General features: G+C 37.2%; 1 protein-coding gene across 1 annotated transcript in view; it reads left to right on the top strand.

Moving 5' to 3' along the window:
* The window catches only part of NRXN1 (neurexin 1), a 765322-nt gene that overhangs the window by 274968 nt on the left and 462557 nt on the right, over nt 1-27797 (top strand). The window contains exon 8 of the mRNA XM_014962458.1: nt 25839-26277. Coding sequence (XP_014817944.1) covers nt 25839-26277 — 439 coding nt within the window. The remainder of the gene's footprint in view (nt 1-25838; nt 26278-27797) is intronic.

Raw genomic sequence — 27797 nt, 5'->3', positions numbered from 1 at the left:
TTTTCTTTTTTTTTTTTTTTTTTTTTTTTTTTTGCCTCAATTCTTTTTGCTACTCTCCTGATTTTGGGGAGCTTCTGTTCCATATAATACATGCAGGAGGAAGGAGGAGGAATTTGAGGCTTTGTGAGGAAGAATCTGGCATGGGGAAGCAGTTCAGCATTGCTTGCTTTACTTTGTGATAGTGGCTTTTCCTTCCTGAGTTCTGGCTACAAAAGCAGTAACTCACAGGCATTTTGCTGCAAACCGTGCCTGCTGATCTTTCAGTCGTAGCATGGAATCAGGCCTGCGGAATGTTCTCCTGGGTTGAGAGACACAGGGCTAACTTTTCTTCTAATACTGGGGAAAATTGCACTTTTAGAAGACTCTAGTGTCTGAATTTGTGAAAATATTTACTTTATAGCCAGCCAGGCTCTGTGGGATTCAAGGTTAGTGTTTTCGAGCCTTGCCAGGTGGAGGGACAAGGAGGAGCAAGGCCTGGGCATTAGACCCAGGCTGGCCAACAGGATTATTTCATACCACGAATGTCATATTCAATATAAATTAGAAAAGTTTGCTGTGTAGCTCTCTCCCCCTTGATGGGGGCGGTCCAGACAACTCTTTGCCCCGGTGCCGGAGCCCTGAGGCCTTCACTTCCTCCTGAAGCCATTGCGCTGGCAGCGTCCGCCATTTTCTGTCCCTGCTGGGAGTGCACGGCTTCCTCCTGGTATCATTGGCTGAGTATAATTCTTGTATATCTTATATCAGTATCGGGATTAATACTGGTCCTTTAGTATTATTCTTAATTATTTAGTGTTAGTCTATTAAATCTACTTATTTTTCAATCCTTGTGTTTCTTTGTGTTCCCCGATTCCTCTTTCCGGGTGAGGAGGGGTCATCGGGTGATAGAACAATTGTCTAAATGGCAATAGATTGTTATGGGTTTTCTCAAACCATAACAAATGTTCATTCCCTTACTCATTTAGCAACTGCCAAATCTGAAATGAACAGTGCTTTATAACTGGCTAGATATGGGCCAAAGACAAAGGAATTGTCCACTTCCTGGGTTTTCTCTGATGAATTTATAAAGCTTATAGCAAGTGTAAGCTCTGAGAAAAATATCAGAGCTTATTAAAATAAAATAATAAAATTAATTTTAAAAGACCATGGTAGAAACTGTTTGTCAGCTTTAACACAGGGTTTTTCAAGAGTTCCGTATATATTTACAGCATAAATATAAACATAACCCTATTATTTTAAATGTTTTATTTAAAATTCTAAGGTCTAGTATTTTCATTTTTTAAAAGAATCAGTGTTTGGTGTTTATTTATTACTGTCATAGAAATTACAAGGAATACATGTGGAATGGTCCAAATGTAAAATAAATGTACAATTGAATCTGGAACCCTTTTGATATGAACACTAGACCTCCTGACTCTTATTATGACTCTTCATATTTAGATCATGGTCATAGAGTCAATTTTATAAAAACACTGCTATTGAATGCTACTGAAATAAATTATATTTGGCTTTTATGATTTTGACAATTTCCATGTGTAATAATACAACTGATTTTATTTAGATGTAAGATCCTTTATGTGCAAACCTAGAATGCATGTTCTCTGTAGAAATTATTGATATCTGTACTGATAATGTGCAGTATGACCTAATGTGGAAGCTGCTCTGTGAGGAGAGTGGATCTCTTCAAAAAGATCATTATGCCCCAGCAAGAATTGAGGCTTTGATGCAATTTATTTGTTGGTACTTGTTCTGCAAGGTACTGTATACCAAAGATGATCTAGCAGAATATTGGTTCTGGTTATGGAACACCTGATCATATGTGTGTTTGTTTTTAATGTGCAATGAGTAGAGATATATCACTGCAAATGAAGGAAAAAGAGAGAGCTCTCATGACTAGGTATATATCCTTTAAAAAGCAGTCATTTGATTTCCACTGTGTTGGTTTATTGGGAGTGGAATGACTCCAACTCTATTTGTTAATTGCTTTTTTATTTTCTTTCTCTACCCATCTGTTGTAATTGATTGTGGTTGCCTTTTCAACACACAAAAAATAGTAGCAGCAGAACTTTATTCTTGCTCTGTGTGATAATTATTTGTTGTTATTCCACAGATGTATTTACTGTAGTGAAAAAGTAAGTGCACAAATCAGATTTGGAAGTGGAGATTTGAAAGTAGCTTGTCCCATTTTAGTTCCTTGCTCAGTGCTTTCAGAGGAGCCTGTTACTATAGAATGAAAGATTTCTACGTGCCTTAGTGTTTGTATGATCGCTTACAATTTAAATGTGAAAGAGGTTACTGGATGTGGTTTGTCATGCATAGGGGAAATATAACCAAACCAACAACAAAACAATCCCAAACCCCCAAAACTTTTCTAAAGGAAGCAGTCTATCCATTTGATGCAGACCTTTGCAGAACCTGAGGTACATCAGCATCAAGTAGTTTTCGCTGTTACCTGCTTTTGTTTTGTCAGTCCCAGGAATTGGGAAGACTTCAGAAAGTCTGAATTGAAGGCTGTAGGGTTTTCAAAGAGGGCTTCTCCTATTGTATTTTATTCAAAAGCCAGAAAGCTTGCACACTTACACTGGTTGATTTACATTGCAAATGTGGGAATCTAGTGTTAGCAAGAGTGAATCCTCTACAAGAATTTGATTGCTGGCTGGTAGATTGAGAGCTTTAGTGGAGGAAAGGCAGGGGCTCTAGTTATATATTCCCAGGAATAATTCACTGTTATCAATAAAAATTGTAATCTGACTTATACCATCCCTCTACCTTCCATTAGAATCAATTATATTTATATTATTTCTATAATGCATTACTTGATTTTTATTGGGGTTGACCCTGCCACCACTCAAAAAATGGAGAAACTTCCATTGATCTTGGTGCAGAATCAAGGATGCCTTCATGACAATGCACTCAAAGAGCATGTCAATAATTAAGTAGAGGGGTAATTGTCTCTTTTGTGGTACATAAATGAGTTGCTTGTGTTTAGGAGTGTTTTATGGTAATGAGGAATCAGGAATCTAAGTTCTGGATGCTGTTCTTGCTATTTGCATACATAACTGTTAAGCTGATTAGCAAAGTGCTCATGAAACCTTTGTGTGCCTTTTACAGAATTTTGGATGTAGCCCCTTTCCTGACCTGAGGCTTTGTAACACTTGATTCTCTATGGCTCCTTTTCTGGTGTTCTTTTCAGTGTGTCAATTGCCAGGATAGTTCCAGGTTGCGAAATGCTATGAAATTCTTGAATGGCTGAAGCCTCAGATCTTACGAAGCCGTAGATTATCTTGTTATTGGGAGAAGAATGCAGGGATTTTGAGTAGACAACAGTGCTTTACTCAGCTAACATTAAGCAGGTGTAGTGACGTCTGCAGCTATGTTGACCCATTTATATCTGGATTAAATTGAACCAGAAGTTTGACACTCATAGTCTTTGAGATTGTCCCTATTCTGTAATCTTCTATTAATCGAACCTGTCACAGTTTCCAAGGAACATTGATAATCTAACGTGGCTTCCTGTATAAAATAGGTCATTGGGTTTAGCTGAAGTAATTTTTCTCAAATACAGTAGCTACTCCACTGCTTTTACTCTTCCACTAATTTAAAAAAAAAAAGGCAAGGTAGAATCTACCACATTTCACAGGAAATATTTTTAATGGTTAAACGGGCTATTATAAGTATGTATTCTCACACCTGAATTAATCTACTTCGAGTTTTTCATTTGTGTTTAGGCCCTCTGTTAGCTACTTTATTTTTCCCCTCAATGCAGATACTTTTGAACTGTGACAGTTGCCCACCTCATTGTTAAATCAAATGTTCTGAATCCTTTTTCTGTGTAGTATATTTTCCAGTTTTTCGGTCACTCTTGCTGATCTTCTCTGTACCTTCTCTAACTTTTTTCATCTTTGATCCTCTCTATTTTTTTCAGTTTTATATTCCTGTTCTGTGCAGATTGCGTTACCAAACGTTAATGTTTGGCTGATAATCCACTAGGAGCCTTCAAGACTTTTTTCTACGGTTCCTAGATTATTCAGGTTTCTTTTAATTTACAAGGCTCCAATTTCTATTCAGAATAAATCTGTGTTTCCTGAAGTGACACAATAAATACTGATAGGAAAAAGACAAAAGTAGAATATTTGGGTACATGATGCAATCTTTTAACTACTGGCTCTTAGGTATGCAGATTCAAAATTCAGCTGTTATATCTCAGTGGTTTTTTTCCTGCTTCTCCTAGATCAATTAATATACCGATCTCCATTTAATCAGTCCTGATCCATAGTCTGATGTAATTGCCACAGACTCCTACTAACCTTAATAGGAGCTATATCAAGACTTTACTGTGGATCATCTTACCAACTGACACTTAAACAAAATCTCAAACTGAAATGAAAAAAATATACAACTCTCTAATTTCTGCCACTTGTTCAAAGGAGTTGAAGTCCATCAGCTTTGGGCTAGCTACGGTCAGACTATGTTGAATGGCACGCTTATTTATTATGTTTCTATAGCAATTTGAGATCTTTCAGGGTAATTGAAGTAACTAAATTAATATCAATTAATCCCATGAATATGAAAATAAGTGAGTATGTGTCTTACTTGCTTCCTGAATTCAAATCTGGTGTGGCTTTAAAGTGGTATTTAAAGTAGCTAGGAAATGCACTAAAGGGAATATTACTTAATCCAGGTAACTCCACATATACATTCACCATCACAGTAACAGTGAGAAGATGGAGATTTTCTGAAACAAAAAAATGTTAAGAGCCATGAAGCACCTTTTCAAGTACCTACAGGAAACACCCAGAAAAGAACAAGTGAGTTTCCTATGAAAGTATATGTGGACTCCATTAGTGGGTTCAGACGTAAGAGGTAATTTTTTAAATGGACATCAGTATAGATTAATGTAACATAATTTATATAGGACAAATGGAAATGGAACAAGTAAATGGGTTGGCATGATATTTAAAAGCACTTACAGTGCTAGAAAACTACTGAATAATTTCCCAGGGAAGAAATACAAACAAAGCAGACTAACATTAGGCATATTTCAAGTGGTGCTGAAGAAATCCTCTCTCTTCTGAAGATACTCTGTATCAAAGGATGCTCACGGGAGATTTTTAACTACCTACATATGTGTTGAGGAGCACTTTCAGTAAATTAGCAAGGAAACTCATAAATTACAGAGAAGTCAGATTCACTAAAGGGTAGGTGGAGGATCCCGGAAGAGATATTCTGAGTGCATTTCTTGCTGACTTGAAAGGAAGTAAGTGAAAATGGGGAAAATTGGAGAAGTATATCATTAGTGACCAAACAGTGGGTTCGTGTTAGTAAGGAATGCAATTTACTGATCAATTTAAAGCTGTAAGTTTCAGCACCAACAGAAAATAACTACAGTGAGCGAAGAATAGTGGAAAAAAAAAATCCAGAAGGAACATCAGTGTACTTTGCTGGAATGATGAAGAACACAGTGTGATTTTCTGCAGGTTTTTAAAACAGAATTTGGGTTATAAATAGATGAACCTTTGGAATGCCTCATTTGTCCTGAGGGTCATCATTTGCAAGGTCAATATTTAAAACAGCTTTAATGGGAATGCTCAAACTCAAAGTTAGTCATGGGTCAAGAGTCATAAGTCTCTTCAACTGTGGGTTTAAAAGTACTTGAAACCAAACGGGAGAATGATGAGTGAGGAGACACACAGATGTGTGGTCTTCACAACAGTTTTTACAGGGATGATTACCAAATGTTTTGGAAGTTTATGTAAAGAAATATTAGTCTGAAGGAGGTGGATAGGAGTGTACTGAAAGCACATAAGAAATAAAATTAAGCAAAACCTAGGAACTGACGAACCTGATCTTCTTCTGCAACAAAACAGTTCACCTGGGCTACTTCTCCTAGGCAAACTGGCAGGAGAGACTGGATGGATGATCTGCAAGATGGGTAGGAAATTGTCTAAGAGGTCCCACTGGGAGGGTGGTAATCAGTGGTTTTTGCTCAGGCTGGCAGCCTGTCACAAGTGGAATTGCCGGGATTTGATACTGGGATCATGCTGTTCAACACCTTTGTAAATAACCTAGATGATGGGATTGAAAGCACCCTCACTCAGTTTTGGTTGTGACACCAAACTGGGTGGTTATGTGGACATAAGCAGAAGGGAGAGCCACCTTGCAGAGAGACCTGGACAGGCTGAAAGAGTGGGCTAGCAAGAACAGGATGAAGTTTACCAAAGACGGAGAGACCTGGACAGGCTGGAAGAGTGGGCTCGCAAGAACAGGATGAAGTTTACCAAAGACAGCTGTGAAGTCCTGTACCTGCGATGGCATAACCAAAAAGTCCAGTACACACTGGGCTCTGCGTGGCTGGGGAGCAGGCTTGCTGGAAGGGCCATGATGGCTCCTGGTGAACAGCAATCTGAATGTCAGAAGTGTGCTGCTGCAGCAGTAAGGGCAAATCAGATCCTGGGCTGCTTCCACGAGGGTATTAGTAGCAGAGATAGTGATCATCCCACTCTACCCTGCACTTGTTAGGCTGCACCTGAAGTACTGTGCCCAGTTCTGGTCTGCAAAAATCAAGAGAAATGTGGAAAGACAAGAGAAGGGTCCAAGGAGATCCATGAAGATGATCAAAAGGGCTGGAGGATTTATCCTTTGAGGAAAGACTGAAGGAGTTCTCTTCTCCTTGGAGAACAGAAGGCTTGGGGAGTACTCATCATAGTATTCCAGTACTTAAAGGGTGGCTACAAAGAGGATGAAGGCTCTTTTTTCACAAGGGAAAACATAAAGACAAGGAACAAGTTGCACCAGGAGAGGTTTTTACTTTGATATAGGGAAGAAATTTTTTACAGTAAGAAAAATCAATGATCGGAACAACCTCCCCAGGAACATCCCCATTGCTGTAGGTTTTCATGGTGTGATTGGACAGGGAGCTAGATAATCTCATCTAGGCTCCATTTCCCATAAAAGGTTAGACCAGATAATCTTGTACAGTCCCTTCCAACCTTGACTGTTCTATGATTCTATGAAAAGTGAATTGGAGAAAGTCTAGGACAGGAGAAAATGTTGCTTATCATAAAGGAATTTAAGTTGGTATTGTGAAGTAACTGTATCACGATAGACAATGATCCCTGACGTGGAAAAGGCAGGAATATGGTTTTCTGCACTGGGGCCTCTGCTGAAGTTGAAGCAATAATAAAGAAAGGAGAAAGGGGGGGTGGGGGGGGGTGGGGGTGTTATTATCTTCCTGTTTAAGGCATCTGTTCTGATGCCTTTGAAGCATTTGAAAGCATTAGAAATCAGAAGGAAAAGAACACCTAAACATACCTGACCTCCAAGATATTTTTATTATACATTGTGTTTTGTTAATACCGTATGTTGGTTAATAATCATTTGTAGTTAGGACCAGGTATCCAAAGTGATTATATGTGGGGTTCCCCTCCCTGGCCCCCCCATAAATATCTAGCAGGTAATTTTTTGCTTTCCTTAATGAGAAAAAATAATTTTCATAAACCATTTTTCATAATATAACAGCAGATTAAAAAAAAAAAAGAGAGAGGGGTGTTGATGATATTCATAGAAAAGTGTGTGAAGGGGAAAGGGGTTTTCTTTATGGGCTTTTTTTTCCAGCAACAACAAATATTAATTTCTCTGACAGTTATTTGGAATGTGCAAAGAAATACAGCACTCCAAGGGAGACCAATAGCATTCAGGCACAGAAGCTGATACGCCGAGGGAAAATGCCTGTTTTTCCTTAACAATAACTATAAATATTTGAAGAGTATAAATGCTAAAGCACAGAAGCACATGGGGAGTAATGCGATGGGATTCCTAAAGTGAAAATTCGGATTGGTTGAGTATTAGGGAAAAAATGATTGACAGTGAGAATAGATTATGTAGTGGAGCACTTTCCCGAAGGTATTGGTAAAAGCCCTATCTCAATCTTCACTGAGATACTTCAGAGTAGATTGTATAACGAAGCAAAAGCTATTCTGCAGGGAAACAGGCTGTTCTTGGAGAGCTGTGCTTAATAGATTTGCTACAAGTCATTTCTGTGAATCATTTAGAGATATGTTACAGATTTTTGCTCATTATAATAAGTTTGGTAATGTTTCTGACATTTCCTACTCAGTGGATCATTGTGAGTTTGTGTTCATCGCAAACTTAGTAAATCAATATCCTATAACAATAATTGATACACACTTCTCATTATGCTTTTGTGAAGTAGACTGCTTTAAAGAGGAGAAAACAGGGCAGTGTGAAAGCTGTAGGATGTTTGTCTTCTGGAAAGGCGAGTGTTTGGGGAGGGTATTCTGGAAGTTTACAGACCCAGTGATTTCACTTTGACTTGGATTTCATCCTTTATTCCTGGTCTGTTTCTTCCTACATTCTAAGATTTAGAAGGGTTCTGCATAACGATATTGAATTAAAAATGATCCAAAGGAAATGAGCACAGTTAGTTTTCGGAACACGCTTCCTAAAAGAACCTTACCTGATCTCCCAGATGCTAACAGGATTTCTTCAGGGCCCTGTGTATACTTTGCATAGGCACAAGCTGGAACTAATGGAAGGAGGCTCAGGAGTCTTTCAAGAATTAATTCATCTCCAGCACATAGAATGGTCTGAATATGTACCCTTTGAAATATCAGCAGGAAGGACACTCATTTCATACTGAATAGCCCTTGGTGTTTGTAAACTTCAGATGTCGGTATTGCTGTGGAAGCTGGAAGTGATGTGTATTTGAGTTATCCATTATATATTACTCCTTTTGACTTCAAGAGGAAGAAGCTAAAAGTACTCATGGAGGTGTTTTAGATGTGGACTTAAGCGATACTATTGATCAATCACTGTGTGCCTATTTGTTTCCATGTCCTTCCCCCACCTCCTTTCTTTTTACTGAGCCTGAGAGGTTCCTGAGCCTCTAGATGAGATACTTAAAATAATTACCATATTACCTTTTCATTCAGGCAATTCTTATTGATCGTGGGGTTTTTTGTCTTGAAAAGATGGAAAAACAAATTCCAGTTTTTTTCCCCTTCTCATCCCCCATGCCCAGTGTGCATATGTTTTCTCAGGTGAGTACCTTTTCATTCAGGCAATTCTTATTGATCATGCTTTTTTTTGTGTGTGTTGAAAAGATGGAAAAACAAATTCCAGTCTTTTTCCCCTTCTCATCCCACATGCCCAGTGTGCATATGTTTTTTCAGGTGAAACAAGGTGCAGGTCAGCTACTGCTGTGTTCATAAATATTCCTATGTATATAGATGAGTGGTGGGGGAAATAAATGACAGCATAAATTAAGTATTCAGCAGAACTCAGCAACCTCAGGATTAAAATAGAAATACACAAGATACAGGAAAAACTGATCCAAAAAAAGTATTTGATAAGAAAATACTATTTTTCATTAATCACTACCTTTGGAAAAAAAAAATTGCTGTGTATGACATAAGGCAAATTAAAAGATGCTAAAATGCAGATTGAATGCCTATAAATACTCAAAGGGTGGGTGTCAAGAGGATGGGGCCAGTCTTTTTTCAGTGGTGCCCAGTGACAGGACAAGAGGGAACAGGCACAAACTGGAACATAAGAAGTTCCACCTAAACATGAGGAGGAACTTCTTTCTCTTTGAGGGTGGCAGAGCCCTGGAAGAGGCTGCCCAGGGAGGTGGTGGAGTCTCCTTCTCTGGAGACATTCAAAAACCACCCGGACCCGTTCCTGTGCAACCTGCTCTGGGTGGACCTGCTTTGGCAGGGGGTTGGACTAGATGATCTCCAGAGGTCCCTTCCAACCCCATATCATTCTGTGATTCTGTCAACTTCAAGAGAAAGCCAATAATCTGAAAAAAGTAGCCAGAACCTGGCAGGAAGATCTTGATGAGTCTTTTTCCTCTTTCCTGTCATAAAACAGAAATTCTCAAAATGTCATTTTCCTGGATGTTATAAGGCTGCAAACCTTGTTTGAGAGCAACGCTCATATGTGTTTAGATGTTTGCTGCCTGTATTGTCCATTTATTTTGTCAAAATTCTCTTTCCCTTACTGGAGATATTTATCTTAAAAAGATAATTTAATACAAAGTTGTAGTAAGTATTTGGACTGCCCCTAGCATCTCTTCCACCTTAACTAGTTAGTGCATCAAATTAGCAATAGACACTTAGTGATATGTTACACTAACCCAGAACACCAGAAAGTTCTGTGAGAACATATTCTTGTAATGTCTCATCAGAGTCCAAAGGTATTTGGTACAATTGGCCAGTACGAACATCTAAATGATGATTTCCAGGTCCTTACAACCTTTGCTTACAAGATCTGCTCATTTAGTGGACACCTTCCGTAAGACCAGACTTTGAGCAACCTGGTCTAGCGGGAGGTGTCCCTGTCCATGGCCAGGGATTGGAACTAGATGATCTTTAATGTCCCTTCCAACCCAAACCATTCTACGATTTACTGCTGGTAGGATGATACTTCAGTTTCTGTAAAAACTCCAGGAGTTACCTGATCTGTTCTGTGCTTTATCTGTTGAGACTTTTCGATTTCAGGGACACACACAAACTTCACTGAGTTGATCAGAAAACTTTTCATTACATCAGTAAATTAGCCCTGAATTGTTCTGGTTGTAGACTTTATATCTAAGTTCATACCAAAGTTGTCTGTTTGAAGGATGCTCTTGTCTACATATGAAGTAATTATAGTTGCCCAGATTTTATAGCCTGTTTCTGTATCAGTAGTTGAAAAAATTTTGGTATAACTGTTATGATAAAGTTTTTATTAGTTTTATTTGGCAACCTTTGAAAACATGTAAACTAGCATATAATTTGTTCCTGAAGAATTAAGGAATGTATTCAGGAGAACCTTTTTTTTTTTTTCCTGAATGTATTGATAAGCATTGTAAGAACAAACAAAAACCTTCAAAGGTGGGAAATAGTTTATTGGAGGAAAATTACTTGTCTGTCTATGTGCATGTGTCACTTAACAATTAGTGCTGTGCTCTCCTACCTTTTTCTGAATCTAATCTGATCCAAAGCAGCTGGATCTGTTAAAAGCTGCTGAAATCTGCTGTTTTCATTTGTTCAGTAAAAAACAGGTAGGTGAACCGTAATTGTGATTGTTGCAACAGATTATTTGTTCTAGCAGCTGTAGTTTCTTTTCTCAGGATTATTTGAAAGCATATGGATATTTTTCTGCTTAATATTTTGGGAGGAATGAAATACTGGTGGCTGCTTGCAGGATTGCATTTCAAAGGTGAATATGCACACACGCTTGTGTGTAATTGTTAGTTATAAAAAAATAAAAATAATGAGAGGAGTGAAAATGAAGAGTTTGAGGCTATTTTCCCCCCCTTCAAAAAAAAAAAACAACACCAAAACCCCAAAAAACCACAAAGGAAATTAAGCAGTACTTCTTATATTTCTTTCAGAAAATAGTGTGTTCTAATATTAGTCTTTGAGGATGTAACATTGAAACAGAACATTTATTTAGAAAGCGGCATTCCACAATGCTCTTCATTTACTCAGGGCTTAAGACAAGAATTATAACATCCTGTTACTTAAAATACAGAGATTTTGCTATAAAATTAATACAGTTGTATAAGGAAAAATAACAACCCACAAAATTTCTCATTCCAAGATTGATTCCAGGCAATTCCATAGGCTTAAGAGAGTTACTGAGGATTGAGATGCTTCTTTGCCATCTAGACAGAGCATGTTTTCTGAGTTTTGACTTGAAAGGAATAATGAGACAAGAATTGCTTCTTTACTTTTCAGATGGTAATGAATAAATACATGCTTTCAAATATTTTAACAAAGATTTGTAGACATAGAATATGTCCTTATTGAGCCAATCCTGGTATTATCTAATTGTCAGACTAAAAGTACAGCTGCTATTTGACTTTTTCACAACTGTTTCAGTATGTTTAGGTGAAGGTTAGATTTATATTTTCTCCAGTTTTTCATGAAAAAAATGTCTAGTATACTTTTAACACATTGGAAACCATAAAAATGGATGTTTAAAAACCCACCCAGTTGCTAAGTCAGTTATATAAATATTTTAGTGTTCTAGTATGCTCAAATGAGCATGTTCATTCATTCAGAAGTCCATAGTCAGTTTTTCAGGTGTTTGCAGCTCTAGAATGTGTATCTGGTCTAAGAAAAATGCTGATGTTGGTACAATTGAGACCTCTCTGTATTGGTGGTAAGAATTGGAGCCTGTACAAATTTGTTATTTTTTAGCTACATCTACAGCTCACGTATCTTCAAAATGGCAAATAATAAGGTTATGCCTATGGAAAGCACAATGAGATATGAAGGAAACTGAAAATTCAGTGAGGTAACTTACAGGGGTAAAAGCCTAAGTATTTTGGCTTGCTTTTTGCAGAAATAATTAAGTTGCATCTGTGTTTGGGGATTCTGTTCTTATCAATTTCACGAATTGAAATGCTGATGTAGTGAAATCTGTAAGAAAGCTCCTGATCAGTGGTATTTCAACTAAAAAACTATAACAGAGGTGAGCAGGAGCACGTTTTTGGTGTCTTTTCCTTTACCCAAATAACAAAAAAAACCCAGGGGGAAAAAAAAACCAACCAAAAACCCCTTTGGTTCATTAAGATATTTTGTAAATTAGTCCCAGTTTAGTGGTAGTTAACATATGATGTAATTCATGATGCCCGTTTTGCAGTGTTTTGCAATCTCTTTCTCAGGTATGAAGTAAATGGCAAATTTAAGCTAAGTGGAGGTTAAGAATAGATCCTCCAAATTTAAATAAATCACATTAATCAGTGTGCTATCATCTCTTTTCTTATAAGCTTAGAGGAAGTTGTTAGGAAGCGTAAGTCAAGTCTGTTATTCTTGTGTGACAGATTGAGAAACAGCTTGATTTACAGTGGAAAATCATACTGTGAAACCTCTGTATTCGAGTCAATGATTATTAATATCCAAGGGTGGCTAAGAATTTTAGTTTCAAAGCTTGTCTTTTGAAAACGTATTGATCTACTCAGTTAGGGGACCCTGCTGAGAGGTCAAAGATGGGGGAATGTGAAAAATACCCTTCAGTTATGGCTGGTTATGGCTTTTGCTTTTTCTAAGGTCAGCCACTTTGTATCAAAATGAACTTCAGGAGGAAAAGAAGACATTTTAAAAGCCCTTGTCATCTTAATTTGTATGGATTTGTTTTGAAATATTCTTTCACTGCCTGAAAGAAAGCTCAAAGTTTGAATGAGAAATGAAACTATTCACTGTAAAGACAGGGAACAGATTTTCAAACAATTTTCTTAAAGTTCAATTTGGAAACAATTTTAATCTGACTAATCCAGAACTTCTTTGAAACTTTGGTTTAGTTTTTTTTTTTAAGAATTGAAAGAAGTATATAGTGTTGTTGCATACATCTGTTCAATCATCAGCTTTTCTAATATAAATCTGGCTGGATTCTAGTTAGAGGATCATATTTTCAAAACAGTACTTGAGCCTTGGATCAATGTTTTGTACAGATGACTGAACATCCCCAGGTACTCTTTGAACACTATCCCACTTTTTTTTTTTTTTTTTTTGCTTGAGAACTAAGTCTGTCACTTGTACATACAGGGAACAGCCCTGAAAGGTTCTAAAAACCAAGTGGCAGAAAACCCCCCGGAGCTCATGTTTTGAAAATTCTCCTTTTCTTTTTAAACTGAAGCTTTCAGGAGATGCCAGGGGTGGGTGTGTGCGTATTCTGTAAAGCAGCCGCTTCCCTGATTTAGAAGCTGTGGATGTCCACCTGGTAACACAGAAAGAAACCTTCACAGAAAGGAAGAGAAAATAGATGGAAATAGCATGAGCGGGTCAGGTTTTGTAAAAGCAATTTATTAATGCTACGGTTTCTGAAAGCCGTGTGCCTCCTGTTGGCCTCTTGGTGTCCTTCATCTTCAAGAACCACTTTTTTGAAAAACAAACAGTTCCAGAGAGAGAACTGGGTTATGCCTTGGGTCTGCCACTGGTCCCAGCATGAAGGATGTACCTCCTTGTTTTCTGGTGACATCCGTGGGCACACACAGTGGGATTTAGTCTCGTGCCCTAATACCACTTCTTGGTATCAATTAAGACTAATACCTTATATAGAGCTTATCTTCACAGTATATTTTTTTCTGCTGACTTAATACTGCCTTCAAACATGCTTTTTAGTCAGAACAAGACTATTCTGAGTTCATTTTCTGCAGAAAGGTGAATGCTTTTCTTGTTGGTGGGCTACAGTAATCATGAGGCCCATACCACATTGGGTTTTACCTTCTTATCTGTTATCTTCTAGTGAATTAATGTTTTTATTTGACATCATCAACAGCTTGATACTTCATTCTGAATCAGACTTTATATAGTAGGCTTTATCACAGTCTTTAACTAAAGCCTCACTACAGAGATGAAATCTTGAAAATAATTTTGGCAAACTCTCCAAAGAAAATGCTACAATTCTTTGCATAGTCTTGTATCGTTGTTTTTTTTGTTTTTTTTTTTGGAATGGAGTTATACTGAGATGAATACAAGCCATAGTTAGTAGTATAGATGTGTCTGCCGAAACTCTTTCTTTAGATTTTATGTATACCCGTTATGATTTTTATTTATGCATAATTCAATGCATGTTCTGTATGTAGTCCCAATGAAGTATTTTAGTGAAAGAGTCAGAAAATCATTTTTGCCTGACACTTTAGCCTGAGGAAAAACCTATTTTCCCCCTCTACTTTTCTAAAATGATATTTCAAAACATTTCAAAATATCCTTGATAGAAAAGGTAGCTTCAAGCTGAAGTGTTTGTTTGAAATAAAAAAAAGAAAAAGATCCAAACCAAAAAAACCACCCAACAAAACATTTAAAGGTGCAAAAAAATGTCAGAACATTGCTGAGATATTCAACTGATGTACACAATGACACAGCAAAGTGAGAAGTGCTTAATTGCACTGTCTACCCTTTACTAAGAATTAGTGTTTTTCATAACTCTTTTCCAAATAAACACTGTGAGGTGTGTTTATTGTGACAGACACACTTATGTAAGGAAAAATATTTTAGGAAACCTCTAATATTTACAGAGCAGCAATACAGTTTGTGTGTGTATTAGATTACAATAACCAGTAATAGCTTGTGTAAAAATACTTGTTGGTAGTTCATTTTACATGGCAAAGTGCTCTTGAATGTTGTTGTACAAAGTTTGTTGTAGTATTATATGATTTTACTGATTATCTGTCAAAAGAATTGATTTTGCTTGAGGCTGAGGACCTCTTACTGGGTACAGAACTGAAAAGGGATTTTATTATCTGCCATTCTTTAGTACTAAGCTGACACCAAAGTCATCTGGCAGAATCTGACCCTTTAAACACCGTTCTTAAGTGTGCATGTTGTGCTTCATTCTCTTGCTACAATGAAATGCCACGTCTTGAAAACCAAGTAATACATTCTTGTTCCTAGTCATTATAACGATGATAATTAATTTGGATCAGTTCAGTGAGTTTATTTTGGAGGACAGCTTTAACCTCAATAAAACTCATTAACATGAAGATCCCCCATAGGTAGGCTGTGGTTAAAGAGGCCCTAAATACAAAAGAAATACCTTAGAAATACCCAGTGAATTCAATTAATCCTTTTCTTGAAAACTTCCAAATTGCTTTTAGCCGTTGACATCCACTACACAGAGCAGTGTCTGAGGTGGAAGAGCAGCATTTTTTCTCTTCTCTGCTTAAGTGCTGGTTTTTATCTGTCATGTCAGGAAATACAGGTTGTTTAGAAAAGGGATGCGAGCACTGAATGGAGTGCAAAGGAACACACTGCCCAGCATTTTTGAGGTGTACATCTCTGTGTCATTGAAAAATGGGGAAGGAAAAGATGCCTCTGAAAAACATGTTGCAACTTGGTACCACGTTCCTTGGGTTGGGACTACAGTAATAACTTTGCATGCAAAAGTACTATAGGGAAGATAGCTTCCAATGGTCACAGGTGTCTGAGAAGGCAAAGACTCTTTCAAAACACTGGTGTCAAGAGTTACTGAAGTTGCAGTACTGGAAAGGAAAAAGTATATAAGACAAGGGGTAATGGTTTTAAACTGAAAGAAGAGGAGACTTAGATTAGATCTCAGGAAGAAATTCTTTCCTGTGAGGGTGGTGAGACACTGGAACAGGTTGCCCAGAGAAGCTGTGGCTGCCCCATCCCTGGAGGGGTTCAAGGCCAGACTGGATGGGGCTTGGAGCAGCCTGGTCTGGTGGGAGGTGTCATTCTAGGATTCTATATGTTAAAAGGATTACAAAAACTTATAAGAAATTGCAGATTTCTGGGAAAAATTTTCCTAGAAAATTTTCCTGGATGTCTTCTAGGAATGCGTCAGTTACTCTACAAGTGAAAAGAAAGTTAGCAGTGTAGATAGTGGGGGGGAATTTTATTTTTTTTTTTTTTAAGCTATATACCTATTGTGATAGGGTAAAATTTAGCCAGCAACTGCATAAGGTATCACTATATTAATATCAAAAACTGTAATCAGAGAGCTGCTAACCTGGCTAGGTCCTGTGCTAGCTCCCAGAATGGGAGAAGGAAAGTTTCTATAGCTGGTCGCCAACCCAGTTTTGCTGAACAGATGTTCAGTTTAACTGAGCTGAAAGGGAAGGACACTATCTACGTGGAGGTTGGCCATAAGTTCATACAATAGCCATGGCATTTCAGCCTAGGATTAGAGGGCTATTTTCCCTTCTGTGGAACAGAAGGTTCTTTCAAACCAGGAATCAGGAAACGGAGCAGATGAGTCCAAAACCAAAAAGCAGCCAGAAACACCCACAGCCAAGAGCTAGCTATTCAGCTAAATGCAAGAGTAACCTACACAAGTGAGAGGGAAGGAGAGAAAAAGCCAGTTGGTTATTTATTATTCTGGAGAAGTAATAAGGTTAAGAGATGTTAAGTTGGCAGCTGCTGATACACTGATGGGAGAGGCTGAAGGAAGGAAAGCTAGTGAGGGACGGAATTAAAGGATATGCAGAATTGATATTCTGCATTTAATTGAAGCCTACAGTTGCTTTTCTATATGTTTTCAAATGTCTTTAATATGGAAAAAAAGATTTTTTCAAATATTTGCAGACATTCAGGGTTACATGTATTAGTAATTGATTTTATTTTTTTTAGCAAGTTTTTGTTACTTTATCTTCAGATCACTGGCCTCACAAATTTGGATTCTGTGTTGGGTGCATTTTAACTCTTTCATTTAAGGTTTAGTCTTTTACTCTTTTGGTGACCGCTTCTATTTTTTCCCATAGAACTCCTACTGTAATTCAAGGTAACTCAGTTTTTACATACATCTGTCACATCACTTTCAGATGCACTTGAGATGTTCCTTAGAACATTCATTTTTACATTTACATTATTTCTGCCTTTTCCCACAATTTCTCTCTGTGTTTCTGACCTTGAATTTAAAATAGTTAAGGTTGGAAAAATCTAGCATATAATGAATGTTACACTAAAGAAAAAAGGCTTGAATCCTGCAACAGGTAATAACTGTGTTCTGCTTTACACTGCCTCTTTCTTGCAGTCCCTAGGGAGTTCTTGTGCTTGATCATGAGCAGGAATGGTTAATGGAGAAAGAAGAAAAATAGCATGTTTCTGACTTTTCTGCAGAATTGCTCTGTGAAAGAAAGGGGAAGAAAAAGCTGAAATCCAGCACAACAACGGAGTCTCCTGTAGCCCTTTGTTTTCCTAAACAGTCATTGGGAAATAACATTTGTTTTCTTCCTTAGACTTTATATAATTGTATTAATGCAAAGCTGCTTTTTGCCTCAAATAATACATTTGTTTTCCTTTTGGTGAATCTTGTTTCTCTTGGTTTTGTTTAGTGACTTAAGCCTTGGTGTAAAGGCTTTAATTCCTACTTGGGAGCTGATTGAGCTTCTGTGGAACCAACTTGTTCTTAAATTCTGCAATTTAGATGTTGCCAAGAAATTTCTATGAGTCTTTGCCATGGGAAGTTTAAAAAAAAAAGGGACAGAAAACTTGAACCCGTTTCTTAAAAACAGAAAGCATAGCAACCACAGTCAGAAACATTTAGCATTTTGGCAGCTGACAGCAGGACATACAAAGAATAACAAAATAGTCTATTGAACAGGGGAAAAAGAGATCTTCAAAAGACTTGTGTCCACAGCAGGGTGAAAAACACAACAATCCCATTATCAAGGTTGTTAGAAAAAAAAAAAAATGTTATTTTTTTTTCTAAATTCTGCTAATATACATGTTAAACGATATGCCAGTAGCCTAGAACACAAAAAGGCATTCTCTTTAGATGTCTCTATTCAGGCAAAGTGGGAGAGAAAAGAAACAAACAAGCAGTTCCGAGATGAGCATTGGAAGCTCCAGCAGAAGAGACCAGTTTGCCTGGAAGGTCGGCTGTCCCACCTGTGTTAATTCTGCAAAGAGGTGGCCCATGCATGAACCTGAGGTGACTCTCCCAGTGCTGCACAGTGAAGCAGGGGAAAAAAAAACCACCTGTGTTAATTCTGCAAAGAGGTGGCCGATGCAGGAACCTGAGGTCACTCTCCCAGTCCTGCACAGTGAAGCAGGGGAAAAAAAGCAATTAAAAAGTTTTTCAAGACAGTGCCCTGTAACATTCCTGATAGATGTATTACTTTGATTCTGTTAGCACTGGATTAATTTATGCAACTGTGTGTAACCATTCCCAACTTTCTTGGTGCCTTAGAATAATTAAGCTGCCTTCCCTGTACCAAATTTAGCTATTTGTTGTTCCATTTTATTTTTTTTTTTGCATTCTTTTACCATCATTGTTTGTGGGGGGATGGCAGTGATGATTTTCAGATAGTTTACAGTGGACTTTCAGATGCACTATTGATTTTGTAGTGGAATTTCATATTATTATGCTAATATTTTACCCTTATTTTTGGTGTCCATTTGCCTTCGTAGAATTTGCAGGGATATGATAAGAAATTTATATAGAACATATATTTGTGTGCATGAAGTCAGTTTTCTGTGAACAGAACTTCCCAAAATGTCTGATGTGCAATATAGCCTGTAATACTAAGGAAGATGAGTGCAGAAAATGTTCATGTTGCTTAGTTACAGAAATGATAAACATCACAAACTTACTGTCTCGATAGCTGTTCAGTGGGGCATTAAAGCACTACCAGAGGGTATTATCATGGCATCATATATTATACTTCCATGTTTACCTTGAGACATGTATTGTTCAAGCCCAGCTTTTCTTGAGTGTACCTTTTGACCAGATAGGGTGTATTTTACTTTTCTATTAGAATGGTCAATGTGCTCTGTACTCTGTAGTTGCCTACTAGAAAGTTGCATTATCATATTCTTTTTGTCACAGTGACTGGCATCTTCCTGAAATAGAAAAGGGGAGGGGGAAGGCACCCTATGGGAAATGTGCAAAGTGTGCAAATATGACTGACTTTGGACGCAGCTCTGCTAGACCCGATGCTGATAATCCAAACTTCAGTCTTCATGCAGATTCCTGCCCTGTGATGAAATGGTGTATCCATTGTACAGAGAAGTCAGGAGGAGTCATGTTCTCTGTGAGGCATTCAGGTGCAGGTTAAACCCAAGCTCCTGGATTACTGGTCCTGGCTTCTACTGGCAAGAATTATTGTAATGATTCTTTTCTTTCTACTTCATAGGACAAAGCAGTCTGTGGAGACTATGTCTGATTTTAAGATATACTTGTTATATCTAAAGCTATAAGCAGTAGGACAAAAGTATATGATCATGCTATATGAACAATAGGTTAGCACTGAAAAAGTCTCTTTCATATTTTTCAAAAGCCACTGCCCTGAGAGGGGGCTGGCCTAATATAGCCATTTTAGGTTTCCAATCATAAAATGTTCTTTTTTTTTTTTCTCCTATTGGATAACTTAAGCAATGGTCAGTGCTCCTTTGGACTTGGACAATCAGTAGCCTTCATATGGGTTCCTTTCCTCTTCTGTCACCATGGAAGAGCCAATTCCAGTTTTAGTAGAGTTCATGAAGAGTTTGCTCTCTTTCCACTCCATGATTTTGGATGCTCAGATCGGACAGGAAGAAGAGACAGGAGAATGTGAAACTCCCAGATATATATTCCATGGAATTTGTGGCACTGTGGTTGATTAGCATGTTTTTGTTTTTGTTTTTGTTTTTTTCCCTAGCTCTCTTAAGTCAAGCTTTTTTTTTGAGCTGAAACTTGCAGAGCAATTTCCCAGATCATATTAATTGATCTAAAATAATGGAGAAAAATGCATGTGCTATTGTTTTCTCCAGATGTTTATGTACCTATTCCCTGGAACCCTGTCCTGTACAGAGGCTTAACCTCCCACTCATTTGGACTCTATAGACACTTGAGTTTTGCTTTGGTGCTCAAAACAAACCTCTTTCTACATGCCCCACGTTACCACCACCACCCACACCTCAGGAAAACTAAAACCATTTAATTTGAGGATGAATAAATTGTTTCCTCAGAGCTTTCATTGTACCTGCTAATCTCTTCCCTGCGTTTAGAAAACAAAGCTGATTTATAAAGTTGAGTAATCCTAGAGGCTTGGATAGCTGTTGTCATTCATATTGTGTACTTTTGCGTTGTGTTCAGAAATACACCCTATTGCAAACATTTGAACGGGGGCTCCTTAAGTTTTGTGTAAATAGTCTGTAGTTTGGGTTCTTTGATATATTCATTTTGGAGCTTGGAGATTAATTGAGACATATTAGCAAAATGACAAGTCTCCTGTGAGAAGCTGACATTCATGGATTAGTTCAAAACCATTCAGCAAACACCAAAAAAATACATGGTAGGTCATAATGGTCAGTTTGGATTTTGGGGGAAACGTGATAGTGTATGCACTCAATGAGAATGGAAATTCTAGTGGCTGTTAAAGTAGGCTGATTAAATTGCCCCAGGCTTCACTTACTGTAAGTCTTATTGCTACAGTTTCTGACATCAGTAAGTTACCTCCCGCTGACTTTACCGTGCGGCATAAAATTGTAGGTTGGCAGCACCTACCTGAGCCATTTTGGATAATGCCAGTCTCCATTTTAGAGAATTAATTGCCATTATTTGTACTAGATGATCCAGGTTTCATGAAAATATGAAAATACTGCTTTATGGTAACATAAGGATTTTTGTGATTCTTTTTAAACAGAAATTGCATTTAGAAAAGTGTTTTTTCCTCACCTCTCTATTAAGCAAATAGATGAGCTCTTCAGAGCAAGATCATATAATGTACATGCTCTGAACTTCTGGTTTCTCTTTAATTTTTCAAGGAAACCTAGATACTGCAAATTAGGCAACGTGAATAGCTCCTTAAGGCTCATACTTTGTTTTAATAATATAAAGTAATTTGAAAGAAATGCTTCATAGTAATTTAAAGGCTTTTAATCATAGTGATTGAAAGGCTATTGCAATCACGGTTGGTCAGTATTCTGAAATATTTAAGAGTAGTGCCATTTCTTCATTCATAGTATTAGATGTACAACATAAAAAAAGAAATTTTACTTTGGAAAGGGCAGCACTTTGAAAATGGTGTTGAAATCTGGATTCTTTCACATCTTTATTGATTTTAAATTTCATGGGATAGGGTCAATAGAAAGAACAGGTAGGGTTTTGTTGATACTAATGTATATTGACTTTTTAATTTGATATTTGAACTATTGTGTATTTAGGATGTATCTCTAATATGAACAGTAAATTCCTTGTCTTCTCCTTCACCTTTACTCAGAGTTATCCATACATTTATACGTGAATTATTCTATTTATTAATATATTTTCACTGGCTGCTCTACCACATCTTTTGTAGTTGAAGGTACCTGCCATGACAACTGGCAGGATCTCTAATGAATTCTTAATACGTTTCTAGAGTTCCCTGCATACCAGGCTGGCTTGCAATAAATTGGAAGCATGAATTAATTTTGCTTGTGTTCCAAGATGACCACAGACCATGTTATAGAGTGTGCTTCATATGTTAATGTTGCTATCTTTTAGCTAGACTTATTTGTTAAGACTCAGCACTGTGATGCTATAAGTGACCCAGCATGTGGTTGGCCTTAGATGGTAGCAAAGGGAGCTCATATCTTGATTGTAAAATGATATGTAGGTTTGCCCTTTTCCTCCTGGAAAACAAATTTATTCCTTGCTTTGGATGGCTCTGTTGCAAATTACACAGGGAATTGCTAACTGCTCCTTTTTTCTTGGCAGCTTAGGTGACCTTTTGCAGTTTCCAAGAGTGAGGTAATTAGATATTTTAAAGACTGAGGTCTTGAACCTTTCTCAATATTAAGAGGAATGAATACAGTCAATGGCAGGCAAATTCAAGGTGCTCTTAATAGCGGGATATAATTCCCCAAGGGCTGGTGGTTTCGTACACAGGATAATTATATTGTTGTTGCTCAGGTATGAGAGTGAGTGAGAGGGCAACCTATTACTGAGGCCAGTCCAATAAATGCACTAGGAAACCACGTAGCGCTGCAAGGATGCTCTCTGGTGGGGTGTGGAGGAGTAAAGGTGAAATGTGACTCAAATAATTCTCCCTTGCAAATTACCTTCACTTGACTAATTGTGGATCCGTGTCTCTGAGGGAAAATGTATCGAGTTAACATTAAAGAACAATATGTAAGGTGTTTCAGACGGAAATAGCACTGGATAATATAAGCCCTATTATAAGCATGTTTGTCCTTATGTACCCAGAAGGAAAAAAAAATAAATTAAAAAGCAGAATCTTTGGAAAATAATAAATTAAAAAAATTACAAATTGAATTTATTAGTACCCTAGAGGCTATAGATTCTGAGGCATGTACCTCCATGAGTTATAAAGCAGATATTAGTCTCAGAATTATTCCTTAGTGTTCAGTTCTTTTCCTGGAATTTAATGACTGCTTTTTGTGAACATACTGGTTTTCTTGGTTTTGCTGTGCTTCACTTATGGCTGAGTATAACTTCCATGGTCAAGGGAGAGGGGTGAGAGTCTTAATATAACACCAGAAAATGGGCTTCCAAATGCCAGCCACATTCAGTTACCAGTTTAATGTTCTTTGCAATTATAGTTTTCAGTTACAGTTCATATATTCCTGTTTTAATACTAATTATCCATGATAATTCACTTCTGAATTTTCAATTTTATAATATTAAAAGAAAATAAAAATTAGAACGTAAACACTCTAAAACATTAGACCTAGACTTAATTCTGTTTCTACAAATGAATGTAATAAGATGCAATCATTCACATCTAGTAACTATGAAATTTTAATTGTGTCATACGTAATAAATTATGATGTGCGACATTTAGGGATTCCAAGAATGTTTTAATATTGGTGGCATAAAATTCCCCAAATTTGTCTTACTAAAGTACTCTTGCCCTCAGATATTATATGTGAAGCTACTTAAAGAGCCAGTGAGGAGTTACTGAGAAAACTATTGCCAGTTTTCCCGTTTGCATTCTGTCCATCAGGTCCTTGAACCGTGTTGTTTGAGTTAGCAAATGACTTCAAAGCCCACAGAGTGGTTTTAGACATCAAGGAAAGCTTGTTCTAACATAGCTATTACCTACTAATTTTATTATGCAATCAACCAGCTTTCAGTAATATCAGACAATTTAAATTTGTCCATAAACAAGAAAGTGTTTTAGTACATCTATTTGTATAGTCCTGGTATCTACCTTTGTTCAGTAGTCAATTAAAGAGTATTTTCTCCTCGTGTTCTTTGTTGCTGTAATTACTTTCATTGTCAACAGTGTGATTTAATTCTAATGAGAGCCCATTTGTTCCTTCTTTTTGCCGTATCCTCTCGTCTCTGTTTAATGCTTCTCAGTCTGTGCTAGCAAGGTTGTCCCCTGTCATTCCTTCAAATGAGGTGGAAGTTATCCAAAATCCCTCATGCCGTAGAAAATGCCTGGTGTTTCATGAGACCAGGTATCTGTAAGTAAGATTTCTTGCCAGGCTACTGGCTTCTTGCTGCATTCTTCTGCCTTTTGGCTTTCTTCAATTTAAATACAGAAAGTCACCTCAATGGGAGACCACTTGTATGTGTTTATTCTCCAATAATCTTCTAAATTCCTTTGCTTAATCTGCTATCTCTGAGGTGTTACAGAGGCATTTGATAAATGTGAATATGGATCCTTATTCTCTAAGACTGCAAGTTAGTCCAATTCCAGTCACTTCTGATGTCTTCACTTAAAGAAGGTAACACTTGTTATCTGTGTTATCTCTCTGTAGCAGAGTATCATTCCTGCTTTCAGGAATCCATGGTGAGGTTTATTTGTTGTCTTTGGGAGACACCACTGCAGTGGGAACAGCAGTGTTCATACTGAACCCTAAAATAAAATGGAGAAATGAGCTTTTATTAGCTTTTAGGACACATTTTTAATGTAGTAGAATAATTCTGCTGTGGCTTATGATGAAATTTGCGGTGTGGATAATGATAGAATTTGAAAGAACACAGTTCTTACAGAAAAAAAAAATGTTGATGTGTCAATCATCTCTTTAGTGTTCTGTTAGCTTTAAACACTGGTTTTTTTAATAGCAACTATGACTTGTGGGGTGTGCCCTCTTAGGCTGTGTGTATGCTGGTGGTTTGTTTTCTAGCAGTAGCACAGTTCTGCAGCATGTCCCCTGCCTCTTCCACTTAGTGTGTCAATTCAGTTTGTGGAATGGGTTTCATCTGTGTCCAAACTGGGCTTCAGAGGAAATTAATCCAGAAGCTCTACCTCAAGTATTCATTAAGCGCTTCCTAACCTCTAATAGGGTTATAAGGTCTAAACCACTGGGTGGGCCCCTGAACAGCTTCAGACCACGTTATATCGTTGGAACACTGGATCGGGGGCCAGACATAATCTAGTCCTGAATGGTGCAGCATCTGTAGATGAAGAAACCTCAGCACAAAGTGCTTTGAGCTGCTGAGCTGTCACTTTTGCTCTAAATCGCTTTCTAATGTGGGCTTAACTGAGAAACAGAAGGTTTTAGTTTCTGTCACCATGCATTCATATTCAGCCATTCAGTGTTATTTTAGCTTGACTGCATCATTTATGGAATAATTAAAAATATTGAGAAAATACCTGTGCACACCTTTGCTATTGGAGAGGTTCATTTCAGCAGTCCTTGTATCCTGGACAACACAGAAATGGCAGCAATTTCAGAATCTACTAATAAAGACTAGAATCCTTGGAAATGGTTCTATCATGACAGGTTTCTCTGAGCAGAGTAAATGTCTGATCTGAAGCAAGAATATTTACTATGGAGGTCAATTGGATTTAAAACTCATATTGTCTTTCATTTTTATCAGAAAAGTCTTCAGTCAGGGAAAATATGTAAGTGGTTTTATTTTTTGTCCAATTGACAAAAAATTGGACTGAGATTGTCCTGGTTTTGCCTGTTTTTATCTGTATCATACTAGTTTCCCTGTTTCCCTTCATGAATACCATGGATGCTACTATTCCTCAGCTCCAAGGACAAACTGAAGTGATGTTAAATTATAAAGTATCTGACCTTGGTACGTTTTCTGTACATGAACAGAAGAGTTAAGACAGCGACGAAGGGTTTAGAGGAAGAAGAAATCTAATATTTCTCTAACATAGCAGAATGGCTGTGCAAAGAGGGCTTTTAAGCAATCAAGGCCATGCAAGCTAATTTGTGACTGATAATACAAATTATGTGCAGATTCTTTCAGATTGTTTAAATTAACTCCAGGGATATTTTTAGAACAACTTTGTTTGGTTTAATGAAAACTATTATTAAATCATTAGTCAATGAAAATAGTTATTTAATTTTGTGTGTATGTAAATTATCCTATTCATATACCACCATTATTATCCTTTAAATAATATGCCTAGTCAGGATTATATCTGTTTGGTTAAAATGGTCAAGTTCCTCTAAGTAACTTCTCTGCTTTGCTTGCAGGTTGTATATAAAAATAATGACGTCAGGTTGGAGTTGTCTCGACTTGCCAAGCAAGGAGATCCTAAAATGAAGATTCACGGGGTTGTAGCATTTAAATGTGAGAATGTTGCAACCTTAGATCCAATCACATTTGAAACACCAGAGTCTTTCATCTCTTTGCCAAAGTGGAATGCCAAGAAAACTGGCTCAATATCATTTGACTTCCGTACAACTGAGCCAAATGGCCTGATTCTTTTCAGTCATGGAAAACCAAGGCACCAAAAAGATGCCAAACACCCCCAGATGGTGAAGGTTGACTTTTTTGCCATTGAGATGCTTGATGGCCACCTCTACCTGCTGTTAGACATGGGATCAGGTACTATAAAAATAAAAGCCTTACAGAAGAAGGTGAATGATGGTGAATGGTACCATGTGGATTTTCAACGAGATGGACGTTCAGGTAAGATTGTTTTTTTAATATTCAGTATGGTTTTCCATGTTTTATCCAAGGGAATGCTGCATATATATTATGTTGCTACTATTAGGGTTGTGCATAATCTGAAAAATAAGGGAAATGGAAGAAGTCATTACTGTCAGGTAGCAGAATACAATGATTTGCAGAGTAAAATATCTTATGTTAACATTTATTGGGTAATCAAGTACTTAATCTTGCAAATAAGTGTGCTGTGTACTTCAAAACCAAACAATAATCTCCCCCTGTGCTTGCTTACACCAAATAGCTGAAGTGGCAAGTTTCAAGAATAAAAACAAAGCAAAAAAGAATTACTGAAAGTAATGTAGGGAATTTCTCAATGTAGGGAATAGATGGCCCACAGAAACAACACAGACCTTCCAATCGTGTCAGCAGATCTCAGCATAATTAACTGATATGCTAATGAATGGCTAACAGCACATGTCAGCAGAAATGGAAATAAGCGACTTGCCGTATTCTGTCACTATGATTCCTATTCTGTAGTAGTTTACTCGACAAATGATCTCAATGAAAAGGGTACAAATAAAAAATTTATAAACTCTTCCTAATGGTGCTGAATCCTCCTATCACATAAAATGTGTCCCTGTGTTTCAGCTGCATCTGATCTTGTCCATATATATTGACTTGAGCAAATAATCGATATCTGTTAATAGAATGGATTTGTCCTTCAATGATATCTTTCCTCTAGTTCATGCCAGGATTTGGGGTGGGGGGAAATGTCTTTGATTCAGTCCATCAAAGAATTTTCCAATTAATTTCACTATGCAATCTGAAGTTTATGTACACTGAAATTGAGTGTTGAAAACGGTAAACTCCTCTTCTTTTGGATTTTGTGGGGTATCCCCCACTTTTTTCCTTCTGATTGACTCCTTTTCTATTACTTGCATATATACTTTCTGAAACTTCACACCCAAAAAGTTGTTGTTTTATGACTTACTTTCTTACTACCCACAAATCAGATTTCAGAACAAGAGAGTCTTAGGTGCAGATTTAAATTGAAGATTTCAGTCAAATCCATGCTGAAAGTCAGACCAAATTCAATTCATCAGTCCTCCCTAGGATTATGAAAAATAATTACTTGATTCCCGGGCTGTGCATTTTCGAATTCAGATGGTAGAGAGTTTGATTTTCTGATTATAGGATGTCAGTTGCTTATTTACATTCCTTGAGGCTAAAAAAAAAACCACCCCAAAAAACCCAAACAACAAAACACACAGCTTCTCAAAATCCTCAATTGTGATTGAATATCCAGGGGTTATATTATGTATACTGCAATCTTCATTTCAGGCTTCCTTCTTAAGTACTGTTTCAGTGATTCATATGAAGCATTAAATCCTGTAATAATCATGCCTGTGGGACTCTACTGAAAGCAAAGTTTATTTCTTACATCCAAAGTCAACACAACTGTAAAGAAAAGAAATAAATGCACAGGAAATGTTTACATTTAAAGAAATGTTCTGCACTTTCATTGCTTCATGAAAGCTGTA

Source organism: Calidris pugnax, unplaced genomic scaffold (genome assembly GCF_001431845.1).
Source record: "Calidris pugnax isolate Ruff unplaced genomic scaffold, ASM143184v1 scaffold147, whole genome shotgun sequence".
NCBI classification, from domain to species: domain Eukaryota; kingdom Metazoa; phylum Chordata; class Aves; order Charadriiformes; family Scolopacidae; genus Calidris; species Calidris pugnax.
Note: the sequence above shows the minus strand (reverse complement) of the source record. Positions and strands in the feature narration are given on the sequence as shown.